Here is a 27867-nt window from a genome sequence, read left to right on the forward strand (position 1 = left end):
GCGTCTTAGTCCGTTGAGACAGTCTGTGGCCAATTCTACTACTACTGGTGTGCTACTTCTGGATTCTTGTCACTCTTCAGTCTGTACAAGACTGAGTTTAAGCCTACCTGGTTACTAAGACATGAAATTTTAGGTTAATCAAGGGCTTGCACAGTAACCAGATGTTAATTGTCCAGGTCTGGAAGTCTCAGCTCTGACCAGTGGCTCCCTTTCCTACTGCAAGGTGCTGTGACATCCTGTGACAGAAGCAGGGATGGGCAGAAGCTTGTGTCCCAGCTGCTGGAACAACCTGCATGCTGGGCTTTGAGTCTGTCTGATGCTGACCACTGAAAGTTGGGACAAAGCCTGGGAGAGAAATGGGCATTATTTATGCATTAAAATAGATTTGGTTTATAAATTCACTATTAGATGCAAAAAATGCAGTTATATTAACTGGCTCCTGTGCTAATTTTTTATTTTGACTGTCAGCTTCTGGGATGAAGGGACAAGTGCTATTTTGTATTTAGTATTTTATATAATTTTATTTAAACACTAGTGTTTACTAGTGAAAACACTCCCAATTTTGATAGGTCTGATGATACTGGCATAAAAACACATTATGCAATCCCCACATTTGATTTTAGAGTGTGAATTCAGGCATTTGAGTCTGAAGGGAAGAAAACTGAAAAGAGAATAAACCAGCCTAACAAGTGCATTTGCCAGTGTTTTTCCTAAGTGGCCATAGCCACCCATGGGCTCACTGGTACAGAAAGGATGGACCTACATCTCTACCCCTTCTCCTCCCATGCTGCTCTTCCCTCCTTTCCCTGCATCAATTCTGGCACTTATCTGACTCCCTGCTCACATGTTGGCAACAAACAAATCCCAAGGGGGGGAAAAACCCAGCAGTTTTCTGCTGGTTTAACAGCCAGGAACATGCATGGAAGCAGTAAAACTGCCTTGTTTGGCAGCAGAAGGTTCTTGGCTTGACTTCCCTCTGGTGAAGCTTCATCCCAAGCTCCCCAGGCAGCTCAGGAGAGCAGTGGTATTTCTGGGAGTGTCTGCAGCAGGGAATTGCAGCTACTCACCTGCTCTGCTGACCAAGAGGGATACCTGACCTCTGGAAGGGAAGCCAGCCTGCCTCTCCCACCAAGAGCAGGCAGTGTCAGGCTTTCAGCCAGCCTGGGGCACAGCCTGCCCATCTCCCTCTCCAGAAGATTCACCAGATTGAGCAGGGGGTGTCTGGAACCTTGGAAACTCAGGGCACAGCAACAGAGAGATGCCTACACTGACTGTGGTGCCCTTTGGGCTAAATCCTGCTCTCTGAGCTGAGGAAGCAGCTGCCTCACCAGGCCAGGGTAAAACAACCTAGAGAGTTTATAAACAGGAAATCCCAGTCTCTAAAGTTGTATTTAAAATTACATTTTCTAAATATACCTGAACAATGAATATTTTTTCCTACTAACGTTAACTACTCCTGCATGGAAAACTACTGAGTTCCACAGTCAAAAGATGTTCTCCTCTGCAGGAGATTCAAATCCCTGAAAAACATGGGGGCTGGGGGAGAAAACCCTTCCAATTACTGATATATTTTGGAAATAAGCACGTTCAAGGGGAAGAGGGGCAGTTTCTGAAGAAAGGAAATCCTCCAATGAAAGACAGATGAATAACACTTATCACTATTTCCCCAAAGAGTTCCCCACTCAATGGACAGGGGAAAAACACCCATTAAAAGTGACAGCTCTGAAAAGACATCTTAACCCTCCAACAGGAGCTCAGGCACTTGTCCAGAAGGATCTAGCTACACCAGAGGCACCAACTGCTTTGGGTCACCAATGAAGACTATTTAGGGGTAGAAAGGAGGTTTAGATTAGATATTAGGGAAAATTTCTTCATAGAAAGGGTTATAAAGCATTGGAACAGGCTGCCCAGGGAAGGGATGGAGTCACCATCCCTGGAAGTGTTCAAAAAACATATGGATATGGGACTTTAGGATGTGGCTTAGTGGTGCTGGGTTAATGACTGGACTTGATGATCTTAGAGGTCTTTTCCAACCTTAATGATCCTGTGATTCTATATAAACTGCTTTTTAAAAGGAAATATCTTGGTTTGTTTAGGGTTGGGGGGTGGTTGTTTGGGTTTTCTTGGAGGGAGTTGTTTGTTTTAATTGTTTGTTTAACTCTGAAGCCAGCTGACATGGCTGGGGACAGCAGGTAGGGGTTGGGGTTTTTCTCCTGCCTTTATTTTGCCATGCTGCACAGAAAGGCTGCATCTCCCCTTAAGGGCTGTGGGCTGGCATTAGAACAGTCCCTTCAGTACAGCCAGAGAGCAGCTGATGGCATCAGGGACACCACCACAGCCAGGTACAAGCTCTGCTGGCACACACAAGGCCAATGCACTTGGGACACACTCCTGCCATTCCTGGAGCCGTCAGCAGCCTCTGAAACCCACAAAAGGAACTAATCCAAGAAATCTGCTACTGTGGAGATGGCAGTTTCCATCAGGCCCTGGGAGAAATAATAAACACTTTTATCCAGTCTCCCCTAATCAGTAAACACAGGATACTCTGCTACAACAGAGGAAATTTATGAAACAGTTTTCAAGAGCTAAAAAGCAAAATCAAGTCACTCCATTGCAGGTAACACAATGCTCATTCCAAGCTATTCAGCTGGGAAAAAAATCCTCCCCAGATGGACAAAAAAACCACAACAGACAAACTAGATCCTTTTATGTGTCCCTTTAATAAAATACATTTGCATAGTTATCTTACAACTTTGTTCAAAACCAAAGGTGAACAATTGCCTCATGCTAAGCACAGCCTGCATTCGCGTGTCTCAACACCCATCCCCACACGTGGACACTCAAGCTTGGGAAGGACAACGAAGGGTTTTAAGGCAGCACACACCAGCACGCAGCAGTTTTATTGGTTCATTACAGTGAAGTAGCACGACCCTGCAGCAGCTCCCACTGCTGCTGCAGGCCAAGGATTGTCGGCATTCCTACGAGCAGACTTATTTACAGGTGTTTCCAACCCGGCCCAAGAGAATCACACAGGGACATGGTCTGACAGAGCCTCGAGATGGCAGAAATGTTCAGTGACCAGAGGGAGACGTTTCAGTTACTCGTGTGTAACTTTCTGAAGGAGCTTTGTGCCTTCTGCTCTCCTGACTGCACCATTAACCACGTGGAGAAAGCGCTTTGGATGCTCCCAGCCCTCACCACCATGGACTCCTCACATATCCAGCCCTGCCACTGGTTCCAGTGGTGGCACAAGAACTTCCTAGGTGGATCCAGCTCTGGATCAGAAACTAAGCTTGTGACAAACTGGGCTGTTGTAGGTTGTTAGTTCATTATGCAAACCAGTTACAGAAATAGAAAGTGTTTTGGTACCTGTTATTGTGCATTTACAGCACTGCTTGGTTCTCACCCCGAATGACACCAGGGCCCCTGTTCTCTGCTGGCCCACAGGAAACAACATTTAGCAAGTACCACACTGAAAGCAACAGCAAACAGCATGTTTTGCTTTCCATGTTGGCTTCAGTTTTACTTTTTAACCTTGTATGGTTCTGAACAACATTTAGACTCTCAGCTCTTGCCTGGGAACCATGGGTTCAGCAAAGAACTCTATTTTCCACCTTGCCCTTAGTTCCACAGCCAACCTTTTCCACCCAAATAAGGGTGATTCTACTTGACTGGCTGGGATGACCAGCTGAACTCAGCTCTATGGCTTTTATCAACAAAGGGGTGGATTGCACACAACCAGAGAAAAAGTAGCATTTTTAAAAGTAAAAATCTGGTTTTAACCCAGCTTCCAATAGCCACACTGCTTCACTGATACAGAATATTATTTTAAAATAATCTTGCTGTAAATACATCCTTGGCATACTCTTTCCTTCAGATAATCTGACGTGTATCCCACTCCTTCTTCACCACTGTGCAGGAGAGCAGAACTCTCAGGCAACTGTGCTGGAACTGTGCTAGGCAGATTTTGCAGTAGAGATAAATACTGAAGGCAGGGACTAAGTCTCTCTCAATCAGCATTATTAAGGTGTGTTTTTATTATTATTATATTTATTATTACACTTAAAGAGAATTTAGAGTATATTCAGGTAACTGAAACACGAAAAGGTAGCTGTGAAAGCACAAAATGCTTCACTTCAATACTCTTCAGGTCAGACTTAGAGGCAGCTTTTTCAATAATTATCAATGCTCATACCTACACAGCCAGCACAGGGCTACCTGTGTGAAACTTTGCCAACAGTACCATAATCTCCAAATGTATCAGTAAAAAAAAAAAAAAAAAATCAGTAGAATGCCAGTTGGTTTTGGAAAATTCCCCATAATTATGTCCTCAAATACCCCAGTGAAGATGTGAAGTTGTTTTTAATTTTTCAAAGACAGTAGTAATCTGACATTCAAGGAAAACTGACTGAACATTGATTGTCAGTGTGGCTCAAATCCCACAGGTTAACACTGCCTTTTTGCCTTTTAGAAATTATGTAATTTAAAAGATCACCTAATTCTTAGACTACAGTAAGTGACTGCTCGATACCACTGGTGCAGCACAACACATTTCAGCTTGTATTAAACAGGCTTTCCAAGACAGATATTCAGAGAAGGCAATTCTGGGTGAGTAGTGTATTTTAGCAGAAACACTTAAAATGTGGTTTCAGAAGGAAATCAAGTCATCTGGAATACTCAAAGGATTATCTAGCACATTATTTGCCTACAACATGATTTCATTCTATAACAAAATACTGGTTCAGACAAAATACATCCAGAATAAAAATCCATTTGTAGTTTTCTGTAGGCACATTGCGTAGTCTGTATTGCACAGAAGATACATCTCTGAACTAAAGGGCACATATACATTATTTGATCAAGGATATTAAATACATAACATTGGATTTTGGAGAAAGGCTTTTACATCTCTGCAATTGGATTAACCTTTTCCTGATAGTACCTTCACAACATTCATCTATATATATATATAGTAACAAGCAGTTTGCTTTGTAAACATTTCTGATTGCATAAGTGACCTTTGCTATTTCATAACCAAGTTCAGGAAACCAACTAAATTAAATACTGTCTACGAGATCTCTCTTGTTGTTACAAGAGCACAGAACTATTTAATCAGAGAAGTAGTCCGGGATCAAATTAATCCTTTTATTTAAAGGGGAATCAAGGTTATAAGTCCCTCCTTTCCTCCAAAAATTATAATAAGACATGGGCAGCCCATACTGCACCATATCTCCAACAGGCCAGGACTGTGGATGGAGGAGCACAGTTCCATCCTAAACCCAAATGCTCTGCCCTCACTCCAGGTGTCTCTTTAGTGTCTCTCTCCTGGCAACACCTCTTTAGCAAGGTTACCTTTGCATTAGGCTGCTTCTCTGTTTACCGGGGGAAAAGCAGCAGCTTTCAGACAGTACTTTAAAAGTCACTGCAGACCACAGCCAGAGACAAACAATTCAGTACCATGAACTATTTAATGCAGAGAAGGGGCAGGGGAAGGGCCTGGTCACACAGAGGCTGTGCAAGTACTTACTGCAGCAACTAAGCATGTTTGCCAAAACTGAAAGCAAATATGAATGACCAGAATTTGAAGGAAGGAGGTTGTTTAGGGATAGAATGTATTGAGCCAAAACAACCTGAATTCCTGCCATAGTAGTACTGTGAAGGAAGATAAAAAATTAAAATATCCTCCACTCTATGCTTAATAGTTCTTTCCCCCATTAAAAAGGGTGTTAAGAGGCTGGATGGACTGCACCAGATCTAACCCTTAGATCTTGTAGTACGTTTGTAATCACAGTGACTATCAGCAGCAGACAGGTAGGGTTTGTTTCTGGATGAGCCATGAAGGCTGCCAATTTTAAAAGCTCAATATGTAAGAGATTAAATCAAGTCCCTTAGAACAATAATTCATGAACATTTTAATTCTGCAAAATATGTACATTACAACATTAAAAGAACACAAGTGCCCGTTCAAAACAGCTCAGATAAACTGTGCAAATAGTGGGTCTTTGTGTGTCTGCAATCCCACCATGCAAACGATAGCTTGATATGCATGCTAATGACTACAGTTATCAATCCCAAAGGAAATACTAAAGGAAACAAAAATGAACAGCAGTGAAAGCCACACAAAGACCCACTATCCTTTCTGCTTTTACAAATCAACTGAAACTGTAGATTAGAAGAAAACCCACAAAAACCTAATTTCTTGATTGGATCTAACGTTCAAACGAAGCAAAAGGATTGTGTCAGACACGTGAGCAGGGCTGGCCACCCTGCCTCCACGCTAGTCAAACTTGGATAGTGGGTCTCTGAGGTGCTTTCACACTGGAAGACAACATTGGGTCCTAAAAAAAACAAAAAAAAAATGAAGGATAAAATGAACATAAATTTGAAGAGTGAAACATATGAATTCTATGGACAAAGACAGAACAACACCACAAAGATCAGAAAGGAATGATGAACATTCAACTTTCTGAAAACAGACATCACAAGCTTCCACCCTTGCAGTTTCATATTTATAAACACACAGATTTAAGAACTCATGACCAGCCATCACTGACTCTGGAAACCCCTGCAGCTCATTCATTTGAAGAAAAAGTTTCTTCCCAAGGAAAACTTCTGTCATGTGGACTCAACACAAGGTCAAGCCCTAAGGGGTTTTTTAAAGGCAATGGCAGAATTCCCTGATATTTCAACAAAACCAGAATTGCTCCTGAGAAACTTCTAATAGGACATTAGAAAATCAGACAAAAACTAAACTTGTAAAGAAAAATCTTATTGGAATTTATTCATATCAGCACATAAAAATTAACCTGTTCAATTCTGTTTGAACCGGACAGAAATTAATACCTTGCCTCTAGTCTTACGTGTCCATGGAAAAGATGTACCACATCCCTCAGAATCCAAGGGCTACGTGGTCTGAAGAGGGACACACCTTGTGGACAATCCAGAGACTATTCCAGACCTCAGGATTACAACCTGGAAGTGTTATCAAGCCTGACTGACATTCACCAAATAGTTTTAGAAATACAAAGTCACTATGTCACTATGAACTAAGGGATTGATTTCATATTTGATCTTTGGTAAAAGAGGTAAAATTCTGGAGCTGTTGAGTAAAATCTTAGAATAAATCATGATACTTTGACACACAAAGATTAAATGTGGAACTGCAACAGGCAACACCTCAAAGCCACTACTACCATGAACTGTTACTCCACAAAGAGAAGTTACATGGCAAGAACTAGAGAACTTCAAAATGTATTGTCCATACACAGACACAGAAATGCACTGGCCACGAGCATGTCAGTTCAGAAGTTTTTTCACTATAAACACCCCAGAAAGTGAGTTGGCTTCACCCACCAGACAGTGTGAACAGGAGTTACTAAAGATCTTTTGAGCATGGAAATAAACTTCTGGAAATACAGATCCTTGTTGCAGGACTTGCCTTCTGTCTCCAACATGTCACATCTACAAGTAAGGTTTGGGGAAGACAAAAATGAGGTAGCTGTAGAGATATTACTACAGACAACAACCTGGAGCTCAGACTTGAGCACCTGAAGGAGTAACTCTGGTGTGTGAGGAACTGCAGCAGTGCAGTTAGGGAAAGCAAAAAGAGTGGACAGAAAACAGTCAATACATGTACATTAGAGTAGAAAGAACTGGCACAACATTCAGCTCGCGAGTCTCACAGAGATGAGACACCTCAGGATGAGCCAGAAGCCTCTCTGCACACTGAGCACAGGTGTGTCCACCTGGCTGAGCTGTCCAACCCTCAGCAAGAGCATCTCTGAGGGATGAACTGATCTCTAACACTAAAAGACATCCAGCAACCAAGTGTGAAGACACAGCTGGAGCAGCTGTTTTCTCTCCTTACCTTTCCCTCCTGCCTACCCCACCTTTAACATCCCTTGGGAAGAATGGGAAGACAACCTGGTAGATGTGTTCTTGTCAGACCCTTGTGTGCCTGACCCTTAAGCAATGGTTGAGATTTACCTGAAGGGAGAAAATCACAACTAAAGAGAATAAAAGGACAAGGCTCACACTGGTCCCATGGATAAGATAACAAACTTTAAAAGGTATCTCACTGAAAAAGCCAACAAATAATAAGAGAACAAGTTTCCAAGTGCAAAGCAGATGAAGACTGGCCAAAACAACAAAATTATCTCCAGAACAGGCCAGTGGGAAGAACTGTGAAGTGGTAAGTGCACCATGCCCACCCCCCTTACACACGCCTTGGAAAGAATGGGAAGAGATGCTGGCGCTAGACAGGTACTGGCAACACACAAGATCTGATCCTGAATGGTTGTGCAAGCACTTGAAGAACAGAAGACTGATTCTTTATTTTAAATCTATATTTTGAAGCCTCCTGAGTATCATATTTATTATTTATGACTACTTTTGTGCAAACATTAGAAAAAGGGCTATTAAAATGTCACTAAAACAGGAGCAAGTCTAACCACCACCACAGTCCCCAGGAGCACGACTCAGATGTTCTGCGTTCTGCAATCACTGCATGTTTAAGAGACAAACACTCAAACCTACAACACCCTGAAGTCATTTTGCTTTTCTTTTTCTTTCCCTGCAGGGGTCCTATGCCAGGATGTGCAGCTACCCCAAGACAGAAAGTGATCTTTTTTTGCTCCCAGAGTTATGTCAGCAACTTAAGAGAAGGGACATCTCACTGACCCCAGTTCCTTCTTTGCTAGGGGAGGTTGCCATTACAGCTGTAACTAGTGATTCCCAGAAAAGACTTTGGATACAAGTGTGTTTAAATTTGAGGGAAAACAAGAATTTTCCTAAGCCACAAACCTATTTCAGTAAACCAAATCTATCTTTCCAATGTCATTATACTTGATCTAGAAAAAACAGTGGGGAAAGCTGCTATTATTCAACAGAGGCATTATAATACTCAGATCAGCAGTTCTTTAAAATGCAACAATGCATTTTTAAAATTACATTCTGTCATATGTCAAAGCTGTTCTGTAGAGGGCCACATCAACATTCCTGTGGGACAATTCCTTAGTGATTTCTCAAGAATACTCAAGATAGTTTCTGTACTGTGTTTAATCGAGAGCCGAAAATATTGTAAGGAAACCCAAGGAAGTTTGAAAGTTAATTCAGGACATATTTAAACATTCCTCTGGTTACAGAAAAGGGAAAGAGCAGCGGCTTACTGCTGACCCAACTGACCAGCAGCAGCAGCCCAGCTGAAATCTGGGAAATTGTATTTGCACAGCGCTGTGCTGGAGCTACTGAGCTGTGCTGGGTTTGTGCAGGCTCTGGGCTTGAGGCAGGATTTTTCCTTAAGTTTCCAAATTCACATGTTTTAATGGCACAACAGAGTGGCAAAGCCCAGCACAAAACTGGTGTGTAACTTTGCCTATTTGAAATACTCAGAGAATTTTTTTTAAAAGATAGAAAATTCAACATACTCTTCATTCACCAGTAGGTGGATTTTGTAGATCTGCTTCATAGAGTAGTTCTTAGACAAAAGTTTAATGGCCAGGTACAGATGACCTGGTGCACATCTGCTCACTTGATTAACCTTTGTCAAAAGCCAGTTTGATGCGGATGGAAATACTCTTATTCCACATCACTGAAATCTGAGAGAAAGCCTAATGATGTATCAGCATACAATGAGAAAAACTTACTCATCATCCAGAAAGTTTCCAATTACCATGTGGCCTTAGCATGGCTTTTGCTGAAAATCAGTGGTTTATATGATCACCTTGCACTTGTCACATTCAACCACATAACTTGAAATGGCAACACACCTGGTGTGACAAGCTGTTACCTGTATCATTTTTGAAAATTCCTAAGTTTTAATACCCAGCCAGAATCTTAATTTTATAGCCCATCTGGTGCAGTCAATACTGTTTCTTCAAAAGTGCAACTTGCAAACAAATGAAACCTTTCAAAGGACCATTTTAATTATTTAGCTATGGCTAAATTCAATCTAAATGCAGACGTTTTTGACATCTCAACCATATTGGCCAGAGGCATTAAAAAAAAAAAAAAGAAGCCAGAACAATGTGTTACCAAAAACGTGAGCTCAGAAGTAATTTGGCTAAAAAGAAAACCTCAAGAATGGTGCACACTCTCTTTCGCCCAGGAACCATAAAAAGCTACCCAGGGAAAATATTTTAACTTTCCAACCCAAGCTGTACCTTCATTATGAGTTTGTGAATTTTTCTGTAAGAACACGACTATGTTGATCAAATCTTAAGTACAAACTGATCCTGCAGAGTAGCTATAGGCTAGTAAGAGTGAGGCTCAGCCAGGCTTCCAGATGGGTGTCTTTATCCCAAAAGAACTCCAAACGATGCCTAGAGAAAACCAGAAAGCGAAGGAACAAGGCCTGTCATGTCAAAGGAGCAACTCTGGCATCATGGTATATTCCCAAACCCACTGGGCTGATGTAAAAGTTGGCTTAATCACAGGATAAAAAACTGAGGGATAAATTTCTCTGGGAGAAGGATTTTCTCTGGGGACAGGGGCCAAAAACCAGGGTGTGTGTGTAAGGAACACCAGAAACCTTTACTGTGTTCATGTGCAAAAGGCAGAGAAGATGGTGACTGTCAGGTGTATAGTTTAGCATTCAGTTCTCAGCCTGCTGCTGGTAACTTCCACCTCAACCTCTCTCCTGATATACATCTTGTTTCTTAGGATTGGATGACAGCTGGAATGCTGGGAGCCAGGACAAGTATATTTAGAACAGACAACCTGATAAGGCCAAAACCTTTTTCCTGCCCTTTTTATGGGTATTTTTACTTAACTGATAAGCATGTTAAAATTAATACAGCAGACGCTTTTCCTTATTTTCCAAAACTCAAGCAAGTCCTATAATTGCAGCGTGTCTGCACTGCTTCCCAGTCCATGTTAGTTATCAGCATCTTATTGGAAGGAGAACTCCTACCAAATCCAGTATTTTTAGCTCACCCTACAGCACTCTTGCTGTCCCACATTGGCTGGTTGGCAATGTGCTGGTTGTTTGTAAGTTGACTAGAAAAGGATTCAAAGTACCTTGTACTATAATAAAGTATTTCAAGAACTAATCAATTCAGCTGATGCCTGGAACTCCAAATTCCAAGCACAAAGCAGAAGAACAGCAATGCACCTTTGAAATGAAGCAACAAAATTAATCAAAAATAGAGGTTGCTTACACTGCTGACTTGGATCAGAATCTGTGGTCATCTTCACATAGTTTGAGGGGAAGAGACCTGTCACACCATTGATTTCTCCTTGCCACCAGTCAGCATCATCTTTGTTCAGCACATTAATCAGCTGCCCCTTGGAGAAACTGAGCTCGTCCTCATTGTTCGCCGTGTAATCATACATGGCTATCACTTGACACACTGTGAAGGAAAAAAAAGAGTAGAATGGAGTTATACAAGTATCAAAACTGTTTTCTTAGTGTTTTACAAAACCACAGGAAAGAAACAACCATTTCACATGCACTGTTGCATAAGAAAAATGTCACATGATTTTATCTTGATAGAGAATTGTCTTCCCATTTCTTTTACTTTTTTAAAATTGAGCCAGCCAGTAATTCTTCTTTCCACTATACATATCTGTGAACTTTTATAATGAATGGACTGCATCTATTGGCCTTCTAAACACTTCAAAATATAATCAAGTATGCTTCTGTATTTTACTGGCTGAAAAGAGAGTGAGCTTGATTATCTTATTGCAGACACTTGTGGGGAAAATGTGGCAGAGGAAGAGGAAATGCACGTTAGCTAATCATGGGCTGCTGCTTTAGTCACAGGGAAGTTTTGTCCAGTAAAATCCAGGAAATTGTTGTATAAGCAACTCATAGCTGTGCATAATTTAAGCATGCAGAAGCAAAAAATCTCCTTTTCTGTGAAATAACCTCATTTGTACCTGAACATTCAAATGGAAAAACCTAGAAATAACCTGAAAATTTGCTTAGTCTCCCTCTTTGTAAGGAGCAGTGCAAATAATTCCACGTGGTTTGCCAATGTTTGCTAGCTCTCTCTGAGATTTTTGCTAGCACTTGGAAACATGGAATTTCCAGATGGGAGGAGTGTGACTCTTTGGGGCAAAATTAAAAAGCCATAAAAGATAGATGCTGACCCTCACAGATACATGAACAGTTGAAATAGGTACATTAAATACTCTAAATGAAATGCAAAGGCCTTTTTTTTCACCTGAGGGAGCAGCTGATGTGGTTCTTTCACTGCTCGGACCCAGAAGCTTCACATGGCTGGCAGGGAACCATCCCTTCTGTCTCTTTTTCCCTCTTGCCTGCAAATATTTACAATGGTTATTACACAATTGAAAAACTAAATGGTCTGTAGACTGGAAAAAATGCAACAAATATGTCACAGAGTTTTGCCAACAAAAGACAAGAAGTCAGGATTCCAAACACCTGCTAAGTGAATTTCAGAAGATAAAAAAATCTGACTAAAGGATAAAACAATCCAACTGAAATAAAGCTGTACCCTAACATGTTCTGGCAAACAGGTTCATCCAAAATTTTTAAGTGAGATTCAGAGTACATCAGTTGTAGGGCTGAAAATTTGTTCTATGAATATTCCACCTATGCATCATAGCCAGAGTCTCTAATGAGGTTAAGGGTACTTTTACAGCACATTCTTCTTAAATCTAAGCAGGGAAAGGAGAAAAGTGGGAACAGCCACCTTTGCATTAAACAAGCTTCCAACTCCAGCTTCCAAACCCATCTGTTCTTTCATTAGAATAACTTTACAGTTATGTTTCACCAATTAAATCCTAACCAATTAAGTAACTGTCACTTGTCTCTTCCTCCTCCCATGCACATGTTAATTGACAGTTTTACTATTTTATGTGACCAAGAAAATCCACTCCACAAAAACCATAAAACCCCCAGCAACCCAAGGTTTAAAAAAACCAACCAACCAATCAAACAAAAAAAATCCACCACACAACTTTTTTCCCCTTTGTTTTATACAAGATGAAAATAACTTTCTGGCCAGCTTTATGTAACTTTATACTCAGTTGTTTTTTTGAATTAAACCCGAGAGCACCTCCTTGCCATTCATGAAGTCACAATTATTTCTCCTTGAATCACTACCTGCAATTCTCCTTGCCACCATCCACTGGCATTTTTCTTCAGAATAAGTATCAGCTGTCCTGGAGCGAGACTGAGCTGTTCAGTTCCTGATGCAGTGTAGGCAGTAGTAACCTGAGCAATTTCTGGAAAGAAAACAGTAATTGCATTTGTTATTTTTTCACTGCAGTTAAGAGCTGGATGCACATATATATCCTGGTACATGACTTGCAGCTAAGAACATCAGCCACCATTAAACACTGCTATGAACCTAAATGCTCAGAGTTACTTAAAAACAGCCTTAACATTTAAAAAGTTATCACATACTTACCGGGTTTCTTATTTATTGTTCCAGTTTTGCCAGCATAGCTAGAAGCCTACAATGACACAACAACAGCCACCTTTAATGTGCAATAAAAACTAGTGCAGTTTACACTAAAACACATGGAGATTTTAACTTTAAACCCATATTTAACAAAACACCATCCTGTACAGAGAGAGAGGCAGTGTGACACTGGCTACAGCTCTGATTTAGCACTCAAGCTACTACTGATTTTCTTTTCTGTCAAGCACATTAACCTCTGCTCAAAATCACTGTCTAAGAGCTGGGTGCAAACAGAATAAAACTGAGAGAAAATATCGTGTTAATTGTCAGAATAGGAACTCACATCTGGATCTTTTGGTCTGACGTAGTTGGAGGGGAAAATTCCGGTTCTGTTATCAATGCTCCCAGTCCACCATTCCCCTTCCTTCTGGGTCACCAGGATCTCCTCACCTTCTGTGAACGTCAAGTCACCGGGCTCAGAGCTTGAGTATGAATAGAGCGCAACGTACTCTGTGTAAAGAGCACACAGAGCAGGGAACAGCTTCAGATGGGGATAAAGGAACATCAGATGCAGATAAAGGGGGATCAGCATTCACCAGTGTGTTCATAACAGGGATCAGAACAGTATGTTCATAACAGGGACCATACCTTCACATGTCTATGAACTGACCTGTCTACCTACTTGACTGTAATCCCATTTACTCTTACAGGTACAGAACTTTGTAGTGGAAAAACACAGGTGAAATTAAAGTATAATCGGGGAAGCATGGAGATACAATAGAAATTTTTCTCCAGTAATCTTTGTTTTCCTTACTCCTTGCTGAATATAAGAGAATGATCCATCCTCAGGAGATTAAAAATCCCATTTCATGTCTTTACAGAACAGCACAACACAGCAGAGAACAGCATGAAGAGAACTCTGCTTTATGGGTTATCAGAAATATATTCATGCTCAAGCAAAAGTCTTAAAATACCCCAGGCCTGAATTACTTATAACCTTATGTTCCTGTTTTAGAACTCTTGTATCAACAGCTGAACATTTGGACTGTGTCTTTTGGACAAGCACTCGAAGTGCTGCTCAGAAACTCCTCACAAATAAAGTATATTTACATGTCATTAAGCAGAACCAGACTGTAGCATTAGTTGGCATTTTTCATCCTGTCTTACCCTCTCCTGCTGTGTAACTCTGGGTATTAGGCCTTTTGTTTACAGCTGCATAAATTGCTTCTGGTCTGCAGAAAGAAGAAAAAAAACAAGGTTTCTATAACCAAGAGGTTGTTCAAGAACAAATCTCTCACTTCACATGAGACTAAGATCACTTTGGTTATACTGGAGCTGTATTGACTCTGAATTAACTGCAAAGACTTCCCTGACTATCAAACAGTGCCAGATACTACTGATATTTAATATATTTATGGCATTCAAGAGCACGCCACTTAAAAAAAAAAATCACATGATAAAAGGCAAGAGATACATTCACAAATTATGTTATCCAGAAGAAGTAAAGATTTTGACTAAATTCTCTTATTCTACAGAATTTCTTAGAACTTTTAGCAGAATGCATGAACAGAACAATTCATACACAATGGTGCAGCCACCCCAGCAGGAGCCAGACTTTGGGTTGTTACGTGAACAGTTACCCTGGAGGATTAGAACAGACATAATGATCTTTTCAAGTGAAGAAAAACATTCTACTTCTGTCAGATGTGCAGAGTTCACAATTAGTTCTGGGTCACTTAAAAGTTGGCACCTTTAGAGGCAGAATGCAACTGCACTGCAAGAGAGGGGACTTAGTAATGAACAAAAAGCCTGGCCCTTGATGAATAATCAAACACCACTGATGTTTCACAGCACTCAGCCTTAGCAAGACTGTCTATAACTACACAGCAGTGAGCCCAACATTACTTGGCCTGCCAGAATGAAATAATAAAAACCTAAAATGACACAGTGTAAATTGTAAATGGCATTTATATTCTGCACACTAAAGCACTGCAAGAATTTTGCACTCTAAACCACCTTTTTTTTGCAAACAGCTGAATAAACAACAAAAGTCACACTTACTCCTCTTTCTTGGTTTCACTCCCAGGTAAGAGCTTGACATAGGACTTTGGAAACCAACCCCTTCCTCCATGTACCTCTCCGAACCACCAGTTCTCCTGCTGCTCCAGGACAGTGATGATGTCATTCTTTGAAAAATTCAAGTGGTTATCTTTTTTTGCAGTCCAAGAGCAAAGTGCTTGTGCTTTTAGGTTATCTATAGGCTGCCCCTGTAAGACAGAAGTGATGTTGGTTGACCACACTGCCCCAAACTGGTCTAACTGTTAAAAACAAACACTGGTGTAAGCAACTTCATTCCTAAGCGATGGCTGAATTACTTTGCTTACGTTTATACATGCACACAACTCAGTTTCTTATTTGTTAGAATTAACTTCTGTGTCTAATTATAGATGAAAATTATTTTAGAATTATGAAAGATGAGTCTTCTTGCACAGTGTTCCCTGGAAATATATGGAATGATATCAATGGACACTAGAGTGGAACAATTAGATGAGCATCTTTATCCTCCAGCCTGTTTAGTGCACCCCAGCATTAGCAAAGTTGTGTGGTGTTCTGGTTTTTCTTTAAATTATTTTCATTAACATGAATCTGAAATACAGCAAATTCTGCACAAGGTACCTGTCCATGAATGGGTGAAACAGATCCAGGGGACACAGTGCGAGTAAAAGCTGATTTCTGCTGCCAGGCTGTGTTAACATTCAGGCTGGAAAAGGGGATGTTTTGGTAATCAGATTCTTCTGCAGATTTACTTGGTGAAAGTGGTCTGCAAGTTGAACACAAGGCATATTTATCAAATTATAACTTTTATTTAGAAAGTACCTCAAACAGAGAATTTTTTAAAAACATCTATAAAACTGATATTCTATACAGTGCAAAGTACACTATCAAATACTTAAAATTTCCATTTTTCTTTTTCTTTTTAAAGAAGGATTTAAAATTAAAATTAAAATTAAAATTTTTCTTTATAAAGAAGGTTCTTCAATAAGTTTTCTGCCTTTATATTTTAAAAACAAACACCAAGTGAAACTATACGGCACATTATGTGCTAGCTAAATTTAGAAAAAGCAATTTAAACACAAACATAACAAAAACTCACTCTGAAGCAGCTGAGGTAGTAGATAAAGATACTGTAGGAGGAAGTAAGGCTTTCTTGGGAGATAAAGCTTTTTCTCCTTCTGGTATTTTTTCTACATAATTGCACGGAAACCAACCAAAATGTCCTTGAAAACTCCCATAAAGCCAACCAGGCTCTCCCACAGTTTTTTCATCAACCTATGGAGAGGAGGAGAAACACAAAGGAAACAGAATTAGCAGCGTGAAGCAAGCAGGGAGCCTGGTGTGTCAGCACCTGCTGGCTCTCTGACCTGGACAGGGGGCAGTGCCCACACCAGGATCAGCAGTTTCACTCTGCCCTGGCAGCACTCAGCTGGTTTTGCCCTGTGATGATGCAGCTGCACTGGTTCCAGACACAGGTACAGACAGACCTCAGGGACCCTGGGCTCCTTCAAACAGGCCCCAGACAAGCACATGGGGACCATGCAGTGCATCTGAGCCATGCTGTCCTGCCAAAAATGACAGTGCATTGTGCTGGATTCTGCTGAATGTGCAGCCAAGAGGCAGGGGCTGGTGAGCCCAGCAGAGCAGGAAACAACTGCTGCTGTTCTGCTCACAGATATAATTAACTCTGTCAGCTGACTGCATCCAAAACACGTCCAAAAATTCTGTTATTTACTAAATGATTAAGTATAGAGCATCCTTAAACATTCACAGCAATACTGAAGCTTCCATTATGCTGCAAATTAGCCAGTTAGTGAAAATTGGCTAAAAATTAGCAGCCCGTCAAATACTATCAGCTAGTTAGCTTAGCTGGGGTTTGGGGTGTAAGAGGAGGAGGAGGTGGCAGCTGTTAGCCTATTTCTGAAATCAGTTATCAGCGTTTAAATGATACAATTATAGCTGAGAAAGAAGTCAAAGCAAAACCTACTTCCCTTGTTCCCTCTTCCATGGTTCATTGGTATGAAAATGCAAATAAATGCTTTAACACTGTCAAACTGAAAGCTAATTTAGTCAAGTGTTTTAATATTTTGTACCACATTGCTTTATAAATTCTCCCTTATCACCTACTTGTATCACTTACAGTCTGAATGAGGAGGAACCATACATACTTAGACATTAGAAACTGTATTACCACGGTTGTAAATCAGTTTTCACACATTCACCTGCAGGCAAAGACTTCCAAACAAGTGCTAATAACTAATATACATGAAATAACACAAATTTCAACTGAGATGCCACAAGGCATTTCCAATCTTATGCTCCTGCTGTAATATTACAGACAGCAAATTCAGCTGAATTCACAAAAGTTCTACAACGAATGGACACAGAATAAATTACTCTAAGTGTCTGCCTGAGCGAGGATTGATAAAAGAGCAGTTAGAAAGAGAATCACACATTCAGAGGATGGTTTTGGTTAAAAGGGATCTCAAAGATCACCGGGTTCCACTCCCTCTGCCAGGGGCAGGGACGCCTTCCACTAAATCAGGTTGCTCAGAGAGGCAGAAATCTGTGTTAGGAATTCACTGGAAAACAGTATTAAGATTCAAAAGAACCTTTCACATCTACTTGTTAAATGACTAATTTGATTTTAATTCAAATGTCATTAATTAATAATTCATTTTTCTATTTACTATGCTCGTATTTCAAGCAAACACTTAGAAGCCAACTTGTACATGTACCATGAACTGCAACAACTACATCATTTCTGATCTACTAATTTTAGAAAGTTTATGTTTAGCATTAACTGTTCTTACTTTTAAAGATGTTTTCAACATATCTAGGATGTGTAAAATTCAGAGAAATATTTTGGCTGAACTAATCCTAATTTCACCTGTTTAAAAAAAAAAATTTAAAGCAGCAATCCAATTTAATTTTTCAGTAAACCTTTAAATATATCAATGCAATGCTTTTGACCCTTAAAACTTTTTGCATCTCAAGGCTAGAGAAAAGGGTTAATTTTTGCAAGTTAAATGTGAAGGGCAACTCTTACCTGAATTACATCTCCAGTATTAAAGCTCATCTCATCGTGGTTCCTTGCCTCAAATGGATACAAAGCTCTGTAATTTACCAAGGCAATGGAATTCCTCGACTCTGCAGCACCAACTGCATTGCCTGGAAGGTAAGAAACCCAGTTACCACTCTGACACAGCTGAGAGACAAGCACTCAGCTGGAGCCCCATCATTCTAAGCAATGGGTAGGAATATTGGTTCTTGCCCCAGATACTGAGCAGGTCATCAGAGGAGATCACCAGGGCAGCAGCTTAACATGGCAATCATGGAAATGTAAAAATGCATTGTTTTCTGCAGTGAAAACATCACAGAAACATAGAAGGGGTTTGGTTGGAAGGGACCTTGATGGTTCTAGTTCCAACTCCCCACCATAAGCAGGGACACCTTCCGCGAGACATCCTTAAAAGTGACATTTTTATCTTCTCCTCTTTCCTTGCCACATTGCTCTGGCTAAGCCAATGCTTTAATAAAGCCTCATTTACCACCACTATAATGTTCCAAGTTGAGAAGATCCTACTGTTGCAACAATAAGTATTCAGCAGCATGTGTGAAGATTTTATTTAGAAACCTAAAATAGCAAAATATCACGATTTTGATTTTCTTTGCATCTCTGTTCTCCAAGCCAGGGACTGATGCTGCTAACAGGAAATGTTTTACAAGGTTTAGCTGAAGTGTGCAAGTATCTTTCAGCCCTGTTCTAATTTGATCCTTGCTGAGCTCAGTGAGAAAAGTGGCTAATAAAAACTGACAAGAACTAATGAAGGATGAAATCAAACATGCCTTTAGTGAAAATACTGTTAAAGCACTATTTTTCCAAGTCCCACAGCTAGAGTTAGGTCTCATCATTCAGTCCTTTGGTTTTTTCATCTGAGGCATTGAGTGATGCAGAAACAAACCACATTTCACTGCTAATAAACTACTTCGCTGAGCATTACCTGCCCATCTCTCATCAATGAGCAAACCCCCTCCATGTTAGCGTTCTATGCTAATGAAAGAAAGTGCAAGTCTTATGAAAAACCTAAAATATTACAGTTTCCAGCAACTGCTATTTGTTGACCATGATCACTCCAGTCATAGGTCATCAGTCATCAGTCATAGGTGCTGAAAACTGACAGAGGTAACTTACGTTAATAGGATCATTTATAAGTAACAAAAGACATGAAACATTGCTGGTTTGGTTTTTTGTTTAAATTATATCTTAGGCAGTAAGTCTGCCATTGTCTCACATTAATAATTGTACACTTGAAGAGTGAAATAACACTCAGGAAAATAAAAGTCCCAAAATCTAACAGACTGAGGTTACCTTCATTTTTCCAGGGTGGCTTAAGACTTTTGCCCTCTGTTGGTTTCAACAGATCTGCAAACTTTTCATTAATGTTTATTTTAGAAGTGTGTTTCTCCACCACTTGAGAGTTGGTTGCTTCTTTTATCTTTTTTATCTCCTCATTCTGCTTGCGCCTCTCCTCAGCTTCCTTTGCTATTTGTTCTTGCTTTCTTTTATCTTCTTCCAGTTGCCTCTGCCTTTGTTGTTCCACCTCCCTCAAGATCATAGCTTGTCTATTTTTCTCCTCCTCTGCAAGAAGCTGTTGTTTGTTTTCCCTTTCTCTCATCATGGCAGCTGCTTCTTCAGCTTTCAGCTTTTCTTGAACTTTTTCCTGCATTCGTTCTTCCTCCAGTCGCTTCTTTTTCTCTTCCTCTTCCCTTCGGATATTTTCCTGCCATCGGTTCTCCTTCTCCCGTTTTGCTTTCCTGGAAGAAAGGAATGAGACAGGAACACTGACACAAAAATGAATGAGATTATGTTCCTACAGTAATCAGTGACACTTGTCAGCAAAACTGAGTTTATGACATTGATTGCTCTGCCCTCAGTGTCATCAGCTCTCCCAGAGACCATGTATTAACATGAGTGCCAGTGTATTCCACATAAAGATAACAAATGGATTAAAATTCTTGACTTTTAATCCATCACCTGTGCAGTGCCTTCACAAGCACTTCTGCCCACCAGCATCCTGATGAGCAGGAACTGATCTGATAATTGAACAAGCTGGATTTAAGCTCTCCAGCAAGGCATTATCCAAATCTCCTGACTGGAAACAAGGACTTCCAAACAGATTAATCTCACACAGGTACATAGATAAAAATAGCCTTTGCATACTGATCTTGGCAGCTTGGTACTTCTGCCTTCAGCAGTTGTAATCTATCCAATGTGTTTATCCCTGCCAGGACCACACTGCAGCAGGCAGGATCTGGAAACCTGACTGTATTCTCTGAAATTATTCAGATGTTATCCTGTGCCTCAGCTGTCTAAAGAAGTCAGAATCCAATTCAACATACTTAATATTTTAGCTGTCAAGAAGAGAGAGGACCTAACCCTTTGGGCCATCTTCTCAGGAGGGACTATGTCTAGATGGTACCTTTTCACCTATTCCCTGTAGGACTTCCACTCCTCTGTTGGGCGTTTTACTGTTTCCAAGCACATGGCAGGATTCAGTAGGAGCTGTGCAGTGATGCTGTTACTCCATCACACAACTGTGTCCAACCAAAAAATTAACACGCTATCACCACACATATGGCACATGCTTCTCTTAAACAGACTGTCACAAATGTCACGAAACTTCCTCACACTCAGAAAAACACTGTCATGAGCAAAGCCCACGAATCACCCACACTACAAGGTCATTAGCTCTATTTCTTTAGTCAAATCAAATATAAATCATTGAAAATCTCAAAATCAAACCCTCTTACATAAGTGGTACTCCATATAGAATGCTTCCTCTAAGGCAATCAATAGGATGTATTTTTACATTAAAAAATACATCTTGTCTTAGAAGTCATCACAGCATTATTTTGTTTTAAGAACTGCAACACTGATACACTCAGCCATGGTTACCTTGCAGCCTCATCTTCCAGTCGCTTCTTCTGTGCAAGTTCAGCTCTTCTTTTTTGTACCTCTCTTATTTTGTCCTGTTTGATCCTGTGGAGCTGCTCCAAGGCTAATTGCTGTGTGCTGTAACGTTCCCTCAGGTCCTAGGGAGGGAAAAATGGAATACATCAAAGGGAACAAAGCCAATCTTTGAGAAAAGCATCCAGGCATCTAATGCTTTTTGAACCAAATTTTAATACAAATGGCCAAAGTAGTACTAAGTTATTAATAGTCCTTGGAGGTCACTGCAAAGAAAGTCAAATCAACGGAAGTATAAAAGGAGATGGCAAGTTTGCAAAGTCAGTGACGTAATTTGGGCTTTCAAAGAGCCCTTCCAGTCCTACAGCTGCTGGAAATGCCAAATACGACAGAGGAGAGGGGAAGATACAACATTAACAGATCAAACACAACATTACTGGGGGCATTGAAGGCAGCGAATTGTATTTCAAGTAACTACAAGGAGGCAAATTTCAGCTGAAAGCCAACGCTGTACCATAACCTGAGAATGCATCCTGCAGAAGGGTGCTCACCCTTGATGCTTCCTGAGTGATCAGTCCCATGTTTAAATCAGAAAAACTTCATAAAAATACCTAGCAGGCTTACCCCTGTGGGAAGCCACAGCTTAAAGACACTACCTCTGACTGGAGTTTTCCTGTACTTGTAAACTCTGCAATTTTAGTCTTTTTCTTTTTGAACACATCCATCAATTCCTATTCCACCTCCCTCTGAGAACAACCTTTTTATCACAGCAAAAAATCAGCATGAATCTTTGGGATAATTAAATTTACAGAACAAAAAAATCAACAATAATAGAATTACTGTAGATTGTACTTCACCATGTTGCAAAACACCTCTGGGACACTTCAGTCTTTTTTCTTAGGAATCCTGCTGATATACATTGAGCAATGCAACAGGTAAACCCTTTTTGTATCGGATCTCACAAATACAAATAAAGCAATTAAGAATGAATCATTCCCACTACAATATGCACTTCCACCAATAATCATGTTGCCTAAGAGATATGGTGCAATTTATATGACAAAGGCAAGATAACAAGATTGCTGTGTCACTGAAAGTGTCTGTAGCAACAAACTAAATCAAGCAATTGACTACAATTTTCCCTCAAATATATTAAGAAGGAAAAATATTCCCAGCTGATTTTGCACCGAATTTCAGAAGCACTATGGAAGCAAACTTACATTAGAAAAACTCTCGTAACTTTAAGGACAGAAAAACCCTCATGCAAAGCAAAATGAAAAGCTTGGGTAATTTTGATTTTTTTTTCCTTCATAAGTTATTCTAAAAGTATTTCTGACCTCAGCAGACAAAAGCAGTGTTGAGGAAAGACAGCAAGTAGGTTTTAGTACTGGGTTAATCTGGAGGCTTAACAGCATTGTGTTTGCCATACCATATTCTGCACTCTGATGCTACTTCTAGACTTTTAAACTTGGACAAGAACTCATATACCTGAACCACAGCTTAGGATGTATGGATACAGGTACAGAGCAACAGATGGAAAAGTGGGAGAAGACACTGTTTCCATCTGAGACTTCTTTTTTGGTTCATGTTACCTTAACTAACAAGAAAAATAATTGGGTGAAACAACTTAGAAAACAGTCCATTAAGAAATGAGAAGTAAGCATTTTGCTCTCAATATTCTGCAGTTTGGATTTCTAAGCAGGTAAAAAAATGTTAAGTCATTAAGAGGATGTAAAAGCTAGCAGAAAGAAAAACAGCCTATTGGTTTTCTTTTAGGAAAATGTATTTAAGAGAAGTAGTACATCCAAGCAGAAAGGGTAAGCAGAGAAAAACTGCGAAATAATTAAAAACCAAAAAAGCCAAAGATTAGAAAATAACCTTAAGTAAGAGGAAGAGGTTGTTGAGACAGCTTAGCAGAGACAAAAGGCACTGAAGAACAGAATCATCCATATTCTCACACTGCAAGATAAGGTAGATAAAAAGCCAATTAATCTTTGCACTGTATTTTGAAAAACATACTTTAGGGAAGACTGAGTTGTGGGTGCAGCCACTGAACACAGCAAGCCATGCAATAAACAAGTAACTGAAAATGGCCGTTGCATGAAGCCACTTTTAAAAACAAAATAAATTCCTTACATGTTTACAAACTTTTGTGGCTTTTTTTATTGGAAAGTGCAGAGCCCTCGTGCTGGCCCAGCATCAATCCATTACTTAAGGAAAGTTCCCATCAGTGCCACTTGGAGCAAGCTGGCAGATAAAGTTAAATGGATATGTGCTATCCTGTGAGAGCTACCCTGTTTTTAGTCAAGTCAAGAGTTGCCTCAGACACAAAAATTCAGGGCCACTGGTCAACAACTCTTAACTTACAACAAATTAACAAATATTAACAAATAAGTGGCCTACACTTACTTTTAGGATCATACCCAAACCTGCTACCAGATCTTGCACAGTGTACTATGAAACTATGTAGGTCTATCAATTAAAGTCAAGTGTTCAGTACACAATTCAAAAATAGCAGCAAATATGATCTCATACTGTAAGGACAGAATGTACAATGGCCTGAAAAATTTTAATTCTAAATCAAAATGAAGGCAAAAGGTGAGATTGAGCAATAGTTAAGTCATGCAAAGCAATAGTTAGCAAGAGACTCATATTTTAGTACATTAGCAATAGGTTTAAGTGCATTTTCATTGTATTGTTTACTCCAAGACTTTTGGTAATTCTTACTTGACACTGGAAGTTGGGAAAAAGTTTTTGGAAGTCTGGTGAAAGTGGCACCAATCTTTATGACTGGATGAAGAAATAAAATACAGTGCTTACAGCTGTAGGATATTTAGATAACACAAGTACCTTAAGCTGACTGTTAAATTCATCCATTTCAGCAAGTTTAGAAGCAGTTTCCTTCTCAAGGGCATCTAGCTGTTCCTTAAGTCTTTGGCATAATTCTTCCTTTTCTTGGGATGTCTTGTGCACTGAATTGACTCCTGTACCTGCATAAGGAAAGACAAGTGATTTTACACGGGTTTCTGGGGTTTTTTTCAAATTCTTTTCCCAGTTTTTAATCAGTTTGTTATTTCCCTATTATATACACAATCCAAACCTCCTGCCTTAGAAAAATTCCTTGATTTACCTTTCTATTCATATACAACAAGAGGAAGAAATGTCCCCAGCACTGAACTGAAGCACACAGGCATTCCACGTTACACATACAGAATAATTTGCAAGTTTGTTTCTTTTTTTTTTTATATCAGACCAATTCATACCAAGCTTCTCTATATAAAGACTTCCAGCACAATTTGAAGTAAAGACCAGTGTAAACATTACATAAATGAACTCCCTTGAGTTTACGCTACCAAAAAAAAGGACAAATTGTAGTAATATCTGGGAGCTACACAGTCTGTATAAATAAAGTTTTAAGCAAAATCTGTGCTTTCTTGCCAAAATATGTTTGTTTGCCCCTTATCTGGAACATGAAGGAGATAATGGAAGGCAGATGAGACAATGGCTCTAGCTGGAAAGATGTAGAAGTGAAGGTATTATTAACACCTCTGTACCCTTCAGCCTTGATTACGAGGGATGAGAAATCAGCAAAGCAATCAAGAACAGAACTCATGTGCAGGCACTTACTCTGAGTGTTGTCAAGTTGAGCATTTTTTATCCTTTCACTTAACAACTGCTTTTCAGGAACTAAATAAATCAGTTTATTCTGATAATCCTGTAGATGTTGAAGAGAACGTAACAAATTTTAAATATTGTTTATGAATCATTAAGTAAAACTTGGTAAATTTTCGAACATAATTTCAGCTCATGTTAATGAAACAGGATGCAAGTGATCATAAATAACTGGTTACTTCATAACATAACAAGTTACTACATAACTGGATAAAAAAATACTACTTCTGTACTCTTAATAGAAATAATATTACGATTGAAAGCTTTGACTCCAAACCATTAACACAGCTGGAAAAATATTTAACAAACATGCTAAAAGTGTAAATATTATCACAAGGCCATTTAAGGTGACTGCCACAAGCCTAACACAAAACAGTAACAACATGATAAGAAGTTTCCCTGATGAACAGAAGCATCACATAAAAACACAGCAGAGGATAATTTATGGTAGTCAACAGATTCAAAATAATTAATGTCTTGTTACTCAAATAGAGAAAAGAAGAAGATAAAAGAGCAGCAAGGTAATTCAACCTAAACACCAACTTGCTCTCAACACAGGACAACATTCCTCATAAAAAATCTGAGTCTGGAGCCATAAAAGAATTCAAAATTAAAGAGGAGTCACCATTATTGGTTCACAAAAGAATAGCTGAGGTTTTCACAGCTGTTCTCGTTCAACTATCAGCTCATTTCAGTACCTATAATTATTTCTTTAACACCACACAAAACTAAAAGCCTCTGCAATGCTGACAGTCTTGCCTATTTCCTCTCTCCACTGCAATCCAACTGACTCCATATTCCTCCCCAGGGGGATGTATTATCAACAGCATTACGGAAACACAAAATATGGTAAGGGAAAACCACAACCTTAACAGAAAGTTACACACCTCAAGCTGTTGCTGTAGTTGCTTGACTTCCATGATTCCTTGGTCATATTTCCTATCCAAAGCCTCCAGCTCAGTTTTTCGCATTTGCTTTTTGCTACGAATATCCTGCAACCTGCCTGAGATCTGCTGATGTTTGTCAGTCTGGAAAGAAAGCAGAGACAGATTACACCACATATGGCAAAAATCCCTATGCTAAACCTGTGGGCATAATCAGCTCTCTAGAACAACCCAAAATACCTGCTTTAGATTCATCATCCAAAACAGAGTGGAACTCCTAGTGGGCCATTAATGCAGATATTAAGATTTGAATAATTTAAGATACTGTATTTCAGCATGTGTAGTGAAATTCCTGTCTTACCAGGGCTTCTAATTCAAGATTAAGGCTCTTCTTTTTAGAGGTCAGCTTGACAATTTCTTCTTGTTCCCTGTTACGCTGATTAAGAAGCTCTTGGCGACGGATTCTCTCCCATTCCAGTCGTCGCTGGCGCTCAAGCTCCTGCTTAGCTGCCTGAGGAAAAGTTACATTACCTTAAATTACAGTGGAGATGCAGAGCTCAGAGACCATGATTTGATATAATGTGCTCTATTTCTAAACAGCACAACAGCAACACAACATAATGTCTTCCCTGAAGTGCTGTTATACACTTCAGCACCAAAGAATGCAGGAAGGGATCTTACAAGATTCTTCGTGCCACACTCCTGACACTGGATGAAAAAAGCTTCACAATTCAGAAAGCCTCTGCAGCTTGGAATAGTGCCCATAAACCAGCACATTAACAGATACTGCTCATAACCTCCTTTGAGTATTTCACTGAATTACATAAAATATGGAAGTGTGATGCATGCACTGAGACACCAAGTAGAAGCAAATTTGTCTCGAGTTCGGCTGTCAAAATGTTACCAATTATGAATTCAGTACAGTCTTGCTGGAATATGAATTTTTGCAAAAATGCCAGAAATATGCCCAAGAAAATCTAATCTGTCCTATGATGTATCTGAAAATCTTTAACCTATACCAACACTGACAACAGACAGAAATGATATTCTCTCTCCAGACAACCTGACATCAGCCAGGCCAGGAGACAGAACCAAAGCCAGCACTCAAATCCTGGATGCTCTGCTCAGTGGACACTGCATGCACATACACATTCTTTAGAGCATTAAAAAATAATGTTAAAAAAACAACCTCCCGCCTTTCTATTTCTTTCCTCCTTTCTTCTTCCCTTTGTCTCTCCAGCTCTCGTTGTCTCTCCAGCTGCCTTTCCATTTCCAGTTGCCTCTTCCGTTCCTGCTCCTGGCGTTCCCTCTCTCTTCGCTCCTGTTCTTCCCGTTCTTTCTGAGCCTTCCTTTCAGCCTCTCTCTGCTGCTGCTCCAGCAGGACCTGTCGGCGTTTTTCCAGCTCCATATTTCCCCTCTCATAGTTGGCTTTCCTTTTGTCCTCAAATGTCACTAAAATAAGGAAAGGTCGTTATTTCTGCCCTGTGCAAAACACCGCTCTCAAACAAGGACCTCAGTTATGCCACTAAAGATAGATACTTCTTGGCAAGCTCAAGTTGTTCAGTCATGGATGATGTAAGCATCTTGCATTTGTTAAAGTATTATTTTTCTGTTCAAAAATACCTCTAAGTCTTCCTAAGTATATTCCAACTGGGGGGAGAAAAAAAAAAAAAGGAAGAAGTAGTTCCAGTTTAAAAATGACTACAAAAATGACTTGAATGTTACAGGAAAGCCTCTAACTCTAAAGAATGAAAGAGGAAAGAATGCTAGAGGAAAACATAAAAGAACAGCTTTTATAAGCTGGGAGAAGACTCACCACTATTAAAAAGGTTTTCCAATGTGCAGGAAACATTAACACATGGATAAAGAACTTAGTTTCTAAGGGTGTTCCCTGTAAGAGTTCCTGGAGTTAAAA

General features: G+C 39.8%; 1 protein-coding gene across 6 annotated transcripts in view; it reads right to left on the bottom strand.

Annotated features, from left to right (window-relative positions):
* The window catches only part of ITSN2 (intersectin 2), an 81772-nt gene that overhangs the window by 10436 nt on the left and 43469 nt on the right, over positions 1 to 27867 (bottom strand). For 4 of the 6 annotated variants that reach the window (XM_039567963.1, XM_039567961.1, XM_010393251.4 and 1 more), the window contains exons 12-29: positions 27142 to 27404; positions 26314 to 26463; positions 25956 to 26096; positions 25024 to 25111; positions 24247 to 24386; positions 23275 to 23355; positions 21385 to 21521; positions 19798 to 20243; positions 18475 to 18596; positions 16525 to 16700; positions 16047 to 16191; positions 15432 to 15637; positions 14538 to 14602; positions 13714 to 13880; positions 13377 to 13422; positions 13070 to 13191; positions 12165 to 12261; positions 11157 to 11348 (exon numbers count right to left, since the gene is read on the bottom strand). In XM_039567963.1, coding sequence (XP_039423897.1) covers positions 11157 to 11348; positions 12165 to 12261; positions 13070 to 13191; positions 13377 to 13422; positions 13714 to 13880; positions 14538 to 14602; positions 15432 to 15637; positions 16047 to 16191; positions 16525 to 16700; positions 18475 to 18596; positions 19798 to 20243; positions 21385 to 21521; positions 23275 to 23355; positions 24247 to 24386; positions 25024 to 25111; positions 25956 to 26096; positions 26314 to 26463; positions 27142 to 27404 — 2784 coding nt within the window. Of the gene's footprint in view, positions 1 to 2701; positions 6339 to 11156; positions 11349 to 12164; positions 12262 to 13069; positions 13192 to 13376; positions 13423 to 13713; positions 13881 to 14537; positions 14603 to 15431; positions 15638 to 16046; positions 16192 to 16524; positions 16701 to 18474; positions 18597 to 19797; positions 20244 to 21384; positions 21522 to 23274; positions 23356 to 24246; positions 24387 to 25023; positions 25112 to 25955; positions 26097 to 26313; positions 26464 to 27141; positions 27405 to 27867 lie in introns of those variants that run through there. The other 2 variants (XM_039567965.1, XM_039567964.1) reach the window with 2 other exon arrangements.

This window comes from Corvus cornix, chromosome 3, assembly GCF_000738735.6.
Source record: "Corvus cornix cornix isolate S_Up_H32 chromosome 3, ASM73873v5, whole genome shotgun sequence".
Lineage (NCBI taxonomy): Eukaryota > Metazoa > Chordata > Aves > Passeriformes > Corvidae > Corvus > Corvus cornix.